Source organism: Scyliorhinus canicula, chromosome 16 (genome assembly GCF_902713615.1).
Source record: "Scyliorhinus canicula chromosome 16, sScyCan1.1, whole genome shotgun sequence".
Taxonomy (NCBI): Eukaryota; Metazoa; Chordata; class Chondrichthyes; order Carcharhiniformes; family Scyliorhinidae; genus Scyliorhinus; species Scyliorhinus canicula.
This window is the reverse complement of record NC_052161.1, coordinates 27,646,770-27,658,826: the sequence shown is the minus strand read 5'-3', so window position 1 is coordinate 27,658,826 and position 12,057 is coordinate 27,646,770. Positions and strand designations below refer to the sequence as shown.

Sequence of the window (12,057 nt, the reverse complement as noted above, 5' to 3'; positions counted from 1 at the left end):
ATATAATGTCGTTTCCTTGTTCAGTTTTAGATATATCTATTAAATAATGCAAAAGCTATACCAAATTTCAAATATTTTGTACATAGTGTCGTAGTAATCACCTTATGATAGATTGACATTTTATAGTGTCCATTAACTTCTGAACCCCTATAAGTCTCTTCAGGTAATGAAATGAATGTAACCACTTCATCACATGAAGAATAATACTCTTGAGCTTTTGAAAGCCCTAGTGTACTATAAAATACTTCACCTGTGCACTGTCTTATGTTTGTGTGGTAACTGTAAATGGTAATTTCACTGCTTACTCTGCTAATATTTCACTCTGGGAGAAAAAAGAAGCCTGCATCTGTCAGCTAACACAATAACTGCCTCCCACATGCTGTGTAATTGGACACAAATGTTCACTCCAAAATCATTTTACTATATTTTGAAATAAAAGCAGTAAATATATCATTATTATATTAATAGGAAATTATTTTGTTCGCTTGATTCATGATGGAAGATTTTGGTGTGTCTAAAATTCAGCCCATTTCAATAATGCTCGAAATTGAGACTTGACCATGTTTAAATTTGGACAGGTGATAATGCAAACATTGTCAAAGGGGTCAAACCAAAGCTGCTCTTTTAAAAGGCTTCTTGTACAGAATCCTAGAAAGGAAAGACTTAGATTTTATGTAGTGTGTATTGTATTTATACAGTGCATATATTTGTAATTTTCTATCACAAAGTACTGTTTGTAGCCTCAAAGCTGAACCGATAGTTGTACAATGATTCATTTTATGTTATTAATCATAGCTACATAGAGTGATTGTGACAACTTGTGCTTGCATGTATGCTTGTTTATATATCAAATGTGCCCATCCCTCCCGTTCATTCATTTCTGTTCTGTTGATTTACACAGTTTTCTCTCTGGTAGGTTCCCACCACATATGGTTCCACCACATCACAGTTTACACACAACGGGAATTCCTCATCCTGCCATAGTCACACCAACTGTCAAGCAAGAGTCTTCCCAGAGCGACATCGGATCCCTCAATAATTCGTAAGTCATAAACCTGTCATTTACCTTGATAGGAAAAATAGTTCATAACTTCGAAATTTGGTTAATGTTTGCAAGATCAAACTTCTTTCAAAATTTCCAAAGAATGTGCATCTCTTTTTTTGGTTCTAGATTTTAAAATGTTGGCGTCCCCCCGTTTATTGTAACCAGTGTTTTTATTTTGATTTTAAAATTGAATAATTTTAAAATGTAGCCTTTTTAGAAGAGAAATTGCTATTTTAGTTTCACTAGTGAAGTCAGTAACTGTTCTCATTTTCTCAGAAAACATCATCAGGATGCCAAAAAAGAAGAGGAAAAGAAAAAGCCACACATAAAGAAACCTTTGAATGCATTCATGTTGTACATGAAGGAAATGAGAGCAAAGGTAGTAGCAGAGTGCACGCTGAAAGAAAGTGCGGCCATCAATCAGATCCTTGGCCGAAGGGTAAGCAGTTTAAACCAAGTTTCACAAGACCAGGTTAGAAATGTAATCTTACTGATCAGGGTAGTCGGTCAGTGGCGATTTTTATGTTGGCCATACTTTTTCATTTAGTAAATCAGGATCACCACTCTTCAGGAATTGGAAGCAAATGTTGCCAATAATCGTGAATGACACAGCATGCGAAAATCAATGAACGGTTTAGCGCCTCCTTTAAAATAACATGAAGAGAAGTGTTACACAGATGCAGTAAATACCTGTCCAATTTTATTAACTTTATCTTAATTTAAGATCTCCATCTCAGCTGTGAAATGATTAAACATGATGTGCCATACTTCTTAAGAATCCTGTACAATATGAGTACACCTTTTCTTGATTTTGATGCTTCTTATTTTAGTTGAATAGTTTCCCTTCTGGCCATGCTTCAAACACTTCATATATAACCAATGAGTCTCTTTATTCTGCTTTTACAATTTTTTTTTTTACAGTAAATGAATCTATTCAGATAGTGCTAATGTTGATGCTTTACATTATATTGTGGTATACAGCCCAGCTATAATGCATTAACCTTTACATGCATTTTTATGTGCGAGTATTAATGTGATCTATTTCTCCTCCATCCAATCCTGTTCATTCTCAGTGGCATGCTTTGACTAGAGAAGAACAAGCAAAGTACTATGAGTTAGCCAGAAAGGAACGGCAGCTTCACATGCAACTCTACCCCGGCTGGTCAGCACGAGATAACTATGTAAGTTTCATTCTGTATACTCTTCCCTGTTCCCTGCCCCCACTATCATTTATTTTTTTTGTTCTCCACAGGGCCAGCAGTGTGCATGTCATACATACCAGATTAATGTTACAAATAGTGACCAAGATGAAGCCAACATTGTCCTCCCATCTTGAGAAGCTTGTGCGCACCACAGAGCTGTCCTTATAAGCTTTATTTTTGCAGTGTTGGTCGGATTCACGTGGATTTGTGAACCAAATGGAGAAGCTGAGTTTGTGCTATTTTCTCCCCCTTTCCATTTTTTTTTGGTCTCTCCTTATTAGGGCAAGAGGAAGAAGAGGAAAAGGGAAAAGCAGGCAGGGGAAACCAATGGTAAGTAGGCAGCAATTATCTTCCATTATAAAGGGCACCTTTCACATATCAGAGTGACAACATTTAATCAGATGAAACCCTAGCTGCTGCTAACCATGTGTTATAACATTGTTAATTATACTACTATTTATGCAATCTTAATTTTACGGCTAGTTTGCCTTTCCAAGAACGATAAAGTCATCAGTGCATGAATTGTAGACATTTTAATGCTTGTTTTTGTAGAAATTTAAAAAAAAAACATATTGCATTAGCTAATGTAACTTGAAATATTTTGAAGCTTATTGTTGTATGTACTTATTGTCTTGTATTGACATATTAATTTGGGCTGTACCTGTTTTCTGATGCATTCTCTTGGTAATTAGCCTTACCTGCTAGACTAATCCCATTATCCTACTTCACATTTGCTGTGAAAGGCATGCATGTAAAATTGACCCTGCTATCTAGCTCCTATTGCAAAGCACTTTAACCTTTTTAGCTTGATTCAAGCCTAACATCCTCTGCTGGCACTAACCTGCAGGTTCTTTATTCAGTCCACTCACTACTTTTTGTGAATTCTCATTAAAATCTACTATAAAATAATTCAAATTTGTGTTTGCCACACAATATTGGTGCTTTTTAAATGGGTGAAAAATACAGCTGTGATTTTAATACATTTTTTTATGAAATTAGAGGGCATTACTGATCACTGGTAATAGATAAATTGATTTATTCCTTTTTGTTTTCTTGTCTCTCTTTCTTCCTTTTCTGTCTCCTCTGCTCGCTTTCTTCCAATTTGTTCAGATCTGAGCGCTCCTAAGAAATGCCGAGCGCGCTTTGGCCTTGATCAACAGAATAACTGGTGCGGCCCGTGCAGGTGTGTATCGTTTTCCCAGGTTTGCTATGGTTGGTTTCAGCTGGGTTAAATTGGTACTTTCCCCTTCTTGCTATCACTGTTTCAGTGTTTTAATTGGATGCTGCTACACACCCTTGCATCTATTGTTGCTCGGAAGTGCGAATTTTGTTTTCAAAGTGATGAGGGGAGAATGCCAACTTGGCCAGCTAAACCACTAGCTCTGGCTGAGATGTCACATCCAGTGAGCAGTATCCTCCATTTGTTGTTTTTGTTTACTTCATGCTAACAGATGCAAATACTCCAAAGAAGTGTCGGGCATTGTTCGGGCTAGACCAACAGAGTTTATGGTGCAAACCTTGCAGGTATACTCCCAATAGGCCTTCCGGAATTAAATATGCCCTTTTATTGGATTTGTAGTGCATTCGTGTGACTTTCCTGTGCTCTAATGTGCTAATATTCTATAGCTTATTGCAGATTTTTTTTCTTTTTTCTTTTTTTACCTGTTGCCTCTTATTAGCAGCATTGGTCTATCTCCTTGCAAGCACTGTCCACCTCCTTTACCTCCCCCACCCCCACTCTACTTTTCTGGCCCTCCCCAAACCGTGGTTGCGATGGGCCTGTGACCTTGTGTCGGAGATTGGTGCAGTGAAACCTAGGACAGGAGAGAGAAGTTTTAATCTTGAAAACTGGCTCTAACTACTAACCATCCATGGTTCCTAAAGATCTGTATATGTATGTACATATATATATATTTCTTTTAGAAAACTCACCTGGCTTCCGGTGAATGTGTAGACATTGCAGTTATAAGTGCACAACATGTACTGATATTCTTCTGTGCATGAATTCATTTTAGTCAGTAAATGTGAAATTTCAACATTTCGAGCTACCATTTTGTTTACAGAGACTGTTATTGATAAAATAGTCACCTCTCCTGAGTAATTATCACAGAATTGTACAACAGATAAGTTTCCAAGAAGCAGAAAGGTGTTTGTGCACTCCAGTAACTATGTCTTTACATTTTATGTATTAATCGCCAATTTATTTTTAGTAATTGGGCGTCATACCAGCTCCAAGCTCGTTCAGAGGAAACTTTCATTTTCAGGCGAGTGCAAAATCTGTTGGAATATCTTTTTTAAGTAACACAATTAAATTTCTCTTTTAGTTTTCTTACAATTCGGTTTAACTAAACAAACTCAGACATCAAACGGTCAAAGGCTTATCCACCACAGCTAATCTGGGTACTCTAGAACTTTTTGAACTACTCTGGTTGCCAATTCTCTAATTCTTAGGACTTGGCTGGGTAGAGGGAATAAATGTTTTGTCCTATTTATATACACCTTTCCTGTTGACTGCATTTGGTTAAATCTTATTTCTTTGTCCTGACACATGCAGTCTTTGAAGTGGGAATGTTGTTATGGTAGGTATTTTGCTTCTTCAAAGTTGAAACCTTTTGTTTTTCACGTACACGTGGTGCTCTATCTCGTGTCTTTCTCTTTCACACCTCATTTCCCCTAATTCAGAATGTGTTGCAGTCTCTCTAACCTCGCTTGGCTATTAATTATTGGATATACTGAAATTTCTGCTGATGTAGTAGTGAGGCTTATGGAGACTGTACACTTTGTGTGTGCTCCTTTTACGCACTGTCTTTATATTGGCATGTATGTTAAGAGTAGCTACCTTCATTCTAAAATCATGATCTTAAAGCATAATTAAGATGTAAAAATATAATTGTGCTTCTGACCGAATTCCATGAATGAAAGATACATTTTTTCATCTGCTTATTTGACTGTGTCATTTCCAGTAAATGGTGCTCAAATTTAAAGTAAATATTATGTACGATGCAGCACGGACAATTGCCAAGTGATGGATTACTGAATAGGTGCTAGAGAATTGTCAGTTGATACCAATTAGTGTTAAAGCAGTAGCAAATTTGAGACCACAACACTAGTGGCTTAATTCCTTATAGAGTTTTTCCCACTTCTGAGCATTTTGGCTATCATCAATATTTTGGGGATTTATGAATTGGTTAATCATTTGAGTAATTATGGGGGTTTAAATAGTTACATTTTCAATACACTAATGTTTAAGATTATAATGCACACTAAATTGCAAAGATGAACGAGGCAAGAGTCCAAATAAACGGTTCTAAACTGGATTCTTCGGCTAATCTAATTGCATGATTATCTTTTTTAATATTGCCAACGGTGCCCCTTTCTTGTTTCAGATGTCAGGTTTGTACTTGAGGGTTAGTGTACTGGATGGGGGATGTTTTCCAACAGTAGGTTTAGAAATTGCTTTGATGCAACATTGTTTAGGCCAGACTGTAAAAAATGTGACAGATAAACTACTCTTCAATAATGATTTCTAATAAAGTCTTGGGTTACTGGGCATTGTTATATTTAATATTTTCTTTGCCATTCTACAATTGCAAAATAATAGGGATGAATGGTCCAATCGATTTGGATATTCAAAATTCAGCTTTGAATCCCAATTTCTTTATTTCATGAAAACATTGACTTCCTCATTGGGCGTGGCTCACAGAGTGGGAGGTCTCCTCCAATGATAAACCTAAATGGCCATGCTCAACCGTGAATCTATACACTGAGTTTTGGTCAGCTATGTTGTGTGGTGGGCATCACATCTGAGCTCGGCTCAATCCTCCTTAGTTGGCATTCAGGGGCCAAAGCCTTGATTTCTTTATTTTTGTGGTCCTATCTTGACCACGGCTTGCCTTTGCTCAGGTGAACTTAAGTCATTACACACTTGGAATCAAGCCTGGGGCCTTGTTGAATTGTCTGACTCCCTTGAGCATAATTTTATCCAAGCTTTTCCTCCGTTTAATTTGGAAGGAGCCAGCATGCATTTCAGCAAAATAGTCTATGCTCTTATTGAAAACAAAAATGAAACCTTCCTTTGGGACAGGGAGGAAGGTTTGGGTTCATTTTGATATATTTGGGAATGTTGTAGTCAATCATTAGAAAGTCGATAAACTGAATGTAAAGAGCAGTACATTTTTTCATTGTTGACAAAGAGTTAAAAGACAATATTGATAGAAGATGGTTACCAATCTGCTGAGCCACTGACTCAATGGAAACATCCTTGCATGAGCAATTCCTCTTGGGGCAGAGCTCGTGATTGGCTTGAATCAATAAAAGCTCCATTGTGAGGGATGTACACATTGACATCTGAGGCACAGACCAAAATGCAAGCCTTGTACTAGGTTGCCTGACCACATTCTTGCAGAATGCAGCTGAGGACAGGACAATTTTTTGAAGGTGTGAGTTGTAATCTTCAATGCCACATTAAATTCCCAAAATATTCCAATCACAATTTCCCACACCAACATGCTCATATTGGGAGGCAGGACACTTAGCAGCAAGGAAAGGAAAGACAGTAAGTCTATTATCTTTCTTTTGTATATCCACAAATACTAAGTCAGGGAAGATCCAAGGCCCGAGGAATCTCTAAATGGGAGAAAATAATAGAAATGACTTCTAGAACATTCCACAACACACAATGATCCGAGGAAAAAATATAAAGTTGAAAGTATTGATATCGGAAGCAGAAATTATAAAGGATCCAGCACACTACCTGCTATCATTAACTTTGTGTGGCTAGCAAATGCTGCAAATTTTAGAAGTATATTTTTCCCCCCACAGCCAGTTATTGAGAAATCATTTAGCTCTAATTTGGACTTGCAATGCTATCAATGTTGGGCACCTTGTTTAAGTTTTGAAATCGAATATTCCTCTGCAATGCACTGATGCAGATGAACCCCAGTCTCATGCATTTGATTTTTGTGCTGCAGCTAATGCGTACCTGTAGATTATTTACACTTACATTTTTACCATGCTTTCCGGGAGCTGTAATTAAAGACACCGCTCCATTGTCAGGAAATAATTTACATGTTGTTTAAATACAATTTCAAGACCTAGGGATCATTTGCCCTCAGCAGTTCAGGATTGAGCTAAATAAATATTGTTTGTACTTTATGAGCCAGTGACTTGCGATTATTTTGTGGTCAAAGCTCTATTCATTTGGCAATTACCTGGTTGTTGGTGTTGTGTTTTTCTGTTTTGAGCCCACCAAGTTGGTCCTTTCACCTCCAGCTTTGTTTTAATATGGCGCATGACCTGACGCTTCACTTGCATGTTTCTGTCCGTTACATGGCTCTCTTGTATTGAGAAACCAGGAGTTTAACTGCAAGCATACATTGCAGTTTAGCATGTATTTGACCAAGTAAGCGTCCGTGGCTTGAACTCTGAAAAGTGTCTCAAATACACTTTATCGTCCAGGCCCAAATATATCTTACCAATTTCTAATGGGTGTGAACTTCTAACTTGGGCTATAGGCAAGGGGTTCCTTTGTAATTTGTAACATTTGTAATGTTAGAAAACATCCAACGGTGAACTGTATATCCTCTTTCCTTTGGCAAAATGCAGGAAAAAATAAGATTATTTGTAGTGTGAATACTAATACATTTTCTTCTATCTTTTTAGTGAAAATTAAAAGAAGCCTACTAATAAATACTACATGTTGTTTGCAAATTTTATTTGGTGGTTGAACTACTGCTTGTTTGTAAAATAAACCAAATGTGCTCTTATCAATGAATCCTTGGCCAAACTGCTCCAGGAATTGTGAAGTACAATAAAAGCCTTCTTTCCTCTCGCAGATAGCTGGTGTGAAAATGGCGCATCCAAGGAACCCTATTAATGAAATGTGAACCTTTTTTCAATCAACCAAACCTTAATTGACTTGCGTTTTCCATTGCAGACCATTAAAAGAATCAGCCACAGCCTGCAGGCCATAGAACCAGTTATTCTTGTTTTTTTTGCATTTTTCATGGTTTCTTGTTCCTTTTCTTTCTTTCATTCTTTTCTTTAGTATCTTTCTCCTGTCACCCTCAATTTGGTGTGGTTCTTAACAGATAAACCCAATATACTGTCATTTTATTAGTATTTCACATATCAGAAAGCTATACTTTATACATTTAAACAAAGTTGTAAATCCCTATAGATATGCTGGCCTAATTGTGCCTTGCATTAGTTATTATGTTTCAAGTGTCGTGGTTGTACTCTTGTTGCCTGAATAAGTTTACTTTCTTTGTTCAAATAACCAACTCCATTAGTCTTTTTGCCCTTTATTTACAGATAAATCTTTCCCTGTTTCTAGGAGAAAAAAAAAGTGCATTCGCTACATACAAGGTGAAGGCAGCTGCGCCAGCCCACCCTCTTCAGATGGAAGCATATTAGATTCTCCTCCCCCTTCTCCTTCCATGTTAAGCCCGTCTACAGCAGACTCTGATCCACAGACTGAACAAATGCAACCTCTGTCACTCACAATGAAACCTGATCCTTTGGCCCATCTTTCCTCGCCATCCTCTTCCTCAGTCTTGTCGACAAACTCAGCACTCAAGTCCAGCGCAGTTTCAGCTGTTAGTTGCCGGAACGGGGCATTAGAGCACCGCTCCATCACCTTACACCAATCCAACTCCTCGTCTTCGTCGCAGACTCTACCTTCGACTTCATCCATGTCAATTATCCATTCCCACGGTGCTTTGCAAGAGACACAGTCCCAGCCACTTTCACTTGTAACCAAGTCTTTAGAATAGCTTTTAGCATAGTTGCTGGTGTAATTTTTATTTCATTTGTGCCATATGGCTACATGTCAGTAGATGTTATGGAGTGCATTGGTCAATATTTGACCCATTGTTATTTCAAGGTCCTCTTTGAATATGTAGGATAAGCCTTGAGAAATCCTGCCAACCTCTTGTCAACCATTGCAAAACCTTGTAGTGTTCATCACTGTTTTTGGCTCTTACTGGGTGGATTCTTTGCTAGTAAGAGACTGATATCAAATTCAAAGAAGCCCTTGTGGAAGGAGTTGGCTACGCTGTATTATTTGTATTAAATAAGAGCTTGCGAACCAATCATTTTACGTCCATTTTATCCTTAAGGGCACAATGAATGCAGTGCCACCTGTTAATTGTGTGGAACAACTTTTGTGATGTTGCGTGTTATTGTTTAAATGTACAGAAATAATGGGGGAAAATGTGTTAATATGCATTGTTCCATGGCGTTGTTCTTTAAGGGGAGGGGGAAAGGGTGGGGTTTGGGGGGGGGGGGGGGGGGGGGGGGGGGGGGGGGAAGAAATTACAACGCTATCGGACCAGTAGTATTTATTGCTTTAGAGATGCTTGTTGTATCATGTATGTTGTCTTTTAAATATTTTTCATTTCTTCAAACAATGTATAAAGTTTTTTTTTGCTTAGTGTAAGCATCTTATATATAAAAAGATTCATTTACCAAGGATTTCACCTTTTTTCCTCTGTTGTGATACATGACTGTCACCAAATGGATATTGTAGTGGCATTGTAAAGAACAAAAGTGCACAAAATTGCTGAAAAAAAGCCATTGTACAAAAGAAAACTTGAATGCGATTGGGGGAGGGGGGGAATATTTTTTTTTTGGAATAGCACAAAAAAGCAGCATCTGATCACCCATCTGAAGCCCCATAGCGGATTGAAGCCTCAACCCCTGGAATTGCTTAATCTATATTCTATGTATGTATTCTGTGCCAAACTTTTAAAGGTCGATACATCTGCCCTCCCCCATTTTTGCTGTATTTTGGTCCTTTTTAGCTGTGAGGTAACATAGGTATGTATGTAGATTTAATGTTGCTGACTAGTTTAAGCTATAACGCAATGTGTTTGGTAGCTATTGGCAAAATCATCCAAAAAATCGTATAAAGCAAAGCATTGAAGGGTGAGAATTAATGAAACCTATAAGGGCCAAATTTTCTGTACATTGGGGAAATTACTCAAAACTGAAACTGCCACTTTTTATGTACACTACTATCGGTAGGTATTTAGTAAATTTTAAAATAGGCATGTTGATGTTGCAAAGGCTGTATACAACTGATGAAAAAGTTCGTTCATTCGGTGCCATTGTAGTAGAAATGAAGCAGTTATATAGCTGTTTTTTTTTCCATTTTACTAAGAAGCTGATGACCTTTTGTGAATACTCTCAATGTTTCCTAACAGCTGTGATGTTCCTGTTCTGTTTTTTGCTCCTTTTTTTTCTTTTCGTTTTTGAAACCATTTTTGTAATGAATCAATGTTCATGCTGTACAGTATCTGTAGCATGCAGTTCTGGATTAATAAAAGCAACTTAGTACGTGCAGAGAATTCTTGTGGTGTTCGTGTGCTCTGCGTCGCAGCTACGTGAAGAAAGTGGATCGTCAACTTTTAACCTGAACCATAGCGAGAACTTTTTACATAAAATTCAAATGTTGCCTCTGCCAAATTCAGATAATATGTGTAATGATGCACTTCATTGAGATCTGGACATTGGTGCTGAGCTGTTGTAGATGTGGAGTTATTGCAGAGAATTTGTTCCTGATGGACAGACCATGTTGCCTCTGCAAATATACGTAATGAGTCATTTGTTAGGCTGCACTTATATTTTCTTTGCTTTCAACATTTTGCTCACTCACGGTGTCTGCATTAAACCTATTACTGGTTTGTCGCTGTTGGTTTTCTTCAGAGATCAGGGGTAGGTGCCCCATGAAAAGCGATCCGTCACAGTGAGACACGATAAAAGTTGCATTTAATAAAAAGTATTGCACTGTCAACAAATTCTCAATACGGGATTCGTGAGGGAGAGTATTGGGTGTAACTGATGTTTTCTTGTGTGCATTAATTTGTTTTAAGTTTGAAACATGTTTTAATGATGAAACCACAAATATACCAGAGTTTAGATTTTACTGTACAGACTTGAAAGAGAGAATGGAGCTTTCTATACATTACTGTTTCAGCAGTTTCCGATCAGTGCATTTGTCGAGCCAGCGGTTTTAACTTAAGTCTTATTTCTCTGCTGGTGGCTCCAGTAATTCATTACAATAATGAATGGTACTGCAAAGACCGAAATTTACTGTTAAATAATATAAACACAATACAGATGAAGATGCATTGTCAATTTTGTCACTACTCTCACTCGGAATTAGATTAATAAAATTAATCATAACATTTATGTACCATGGGTGAGCTTTTTATTAAGTTAACAGGTAAATATTGAGAAATGTCTGTTTCCATTATTAAAATACTGCTTGTTTTTTTGATGAATCCATCTCCTGTTTTCAGTTCCAGCAACAGTTTTGAATGAGCTTTGTGGAGCAGTCTGTTGAAGGCAGAAAGAGATTAGAGGTGTCTGTATCCCACAACTTTATTCTGTTTTTTACGCTGATATATTTTCAATTGGAAAGGAGTACATCATTTGTACATGATATTCTAAAGGCAGCTTAATAGCTTATCTGTATTAAATACTTACAATTAACATTATGCCACCTATCCAATCAGTCGCCCAGACAGGCTGAAAAGTAAATTGCTCATTGCATCCTGTATCATTTGCAAACTACAGTGTCTGTTTAGAGTGTAAACACTAACATGCCTCCCTGCACCACCCCCCCCCCCCAAATAAATCTTGATTGGATTTTTAGTAAACGTGATGCGTTCTTGTCAGCACACTCTAGTTGCCTGTCGAAAAAAACAGTGTGCTAAAACTTGTGAAATCTTCCAACACTGAATTGTCACCTCAAAAAAATGTTTGATCAGATTTTGCCAAAGTTCCAATAATGATATGCCTGCTGCA

At 37.4% G+C, this 12,057-nt stretch overlaps 1 protein-coding gene across 37 annotated transcripts in view; it reads left to right on the top strand.

Moving 5' to 3' along the window:
- tcf7l2 (transcription factor 7 like 2) overlaps positions 1–9,338 on the top strand; it is a 201,765-nt gene extending 192,427 nt beyond the window's left edge. For 7 of the 37 annotated variants that reach the window (XM_038821226.1, XM_038821233.1, XM_038821222.1 and 4 more), the window contains 8 exons: positions 902–1,042; positions 1,322–1,484; positions 2,119–2,226; positions 2,529–2,577; positions 3,358–3,430; positions 3,699–3,771; positions 4,802–4,826; positions 8,560–9,338. In XM_038821226.1, the coding sequence (XP_038677154.1) occupies positions 902–1,042; positions 1,322–1,484; positions 2,119–2,226; positions 2,529–2,577; positions 3,358–3,430; positions 3,699–3,771; positions 4,802–4,826; positions 8,560–9,020 (1,093 nt within the window). In that variant the 3' untranslated portion in view covers positions 9,021–9,338. Of the gene's footprint in view, positions 1–901; positions 1,043–1,321; positions 1,485–2,118; positions 2,227–2,528; positions 2,578–3,357; positions 3,431–3,698; positions 3,772–4,457; positions 4,516–4,801; positions 4,828–8,559 lie in introns of those variants that run through there. The other 30 variants (XM_038821227.1, XM_038821220.1, XM_038821223.1 and 27 more) reach the window with 24 other exon arrangements.
- The last annotated feature ends 2,719 nt before the right edge of the window (positions 9,339–12,057 follow it).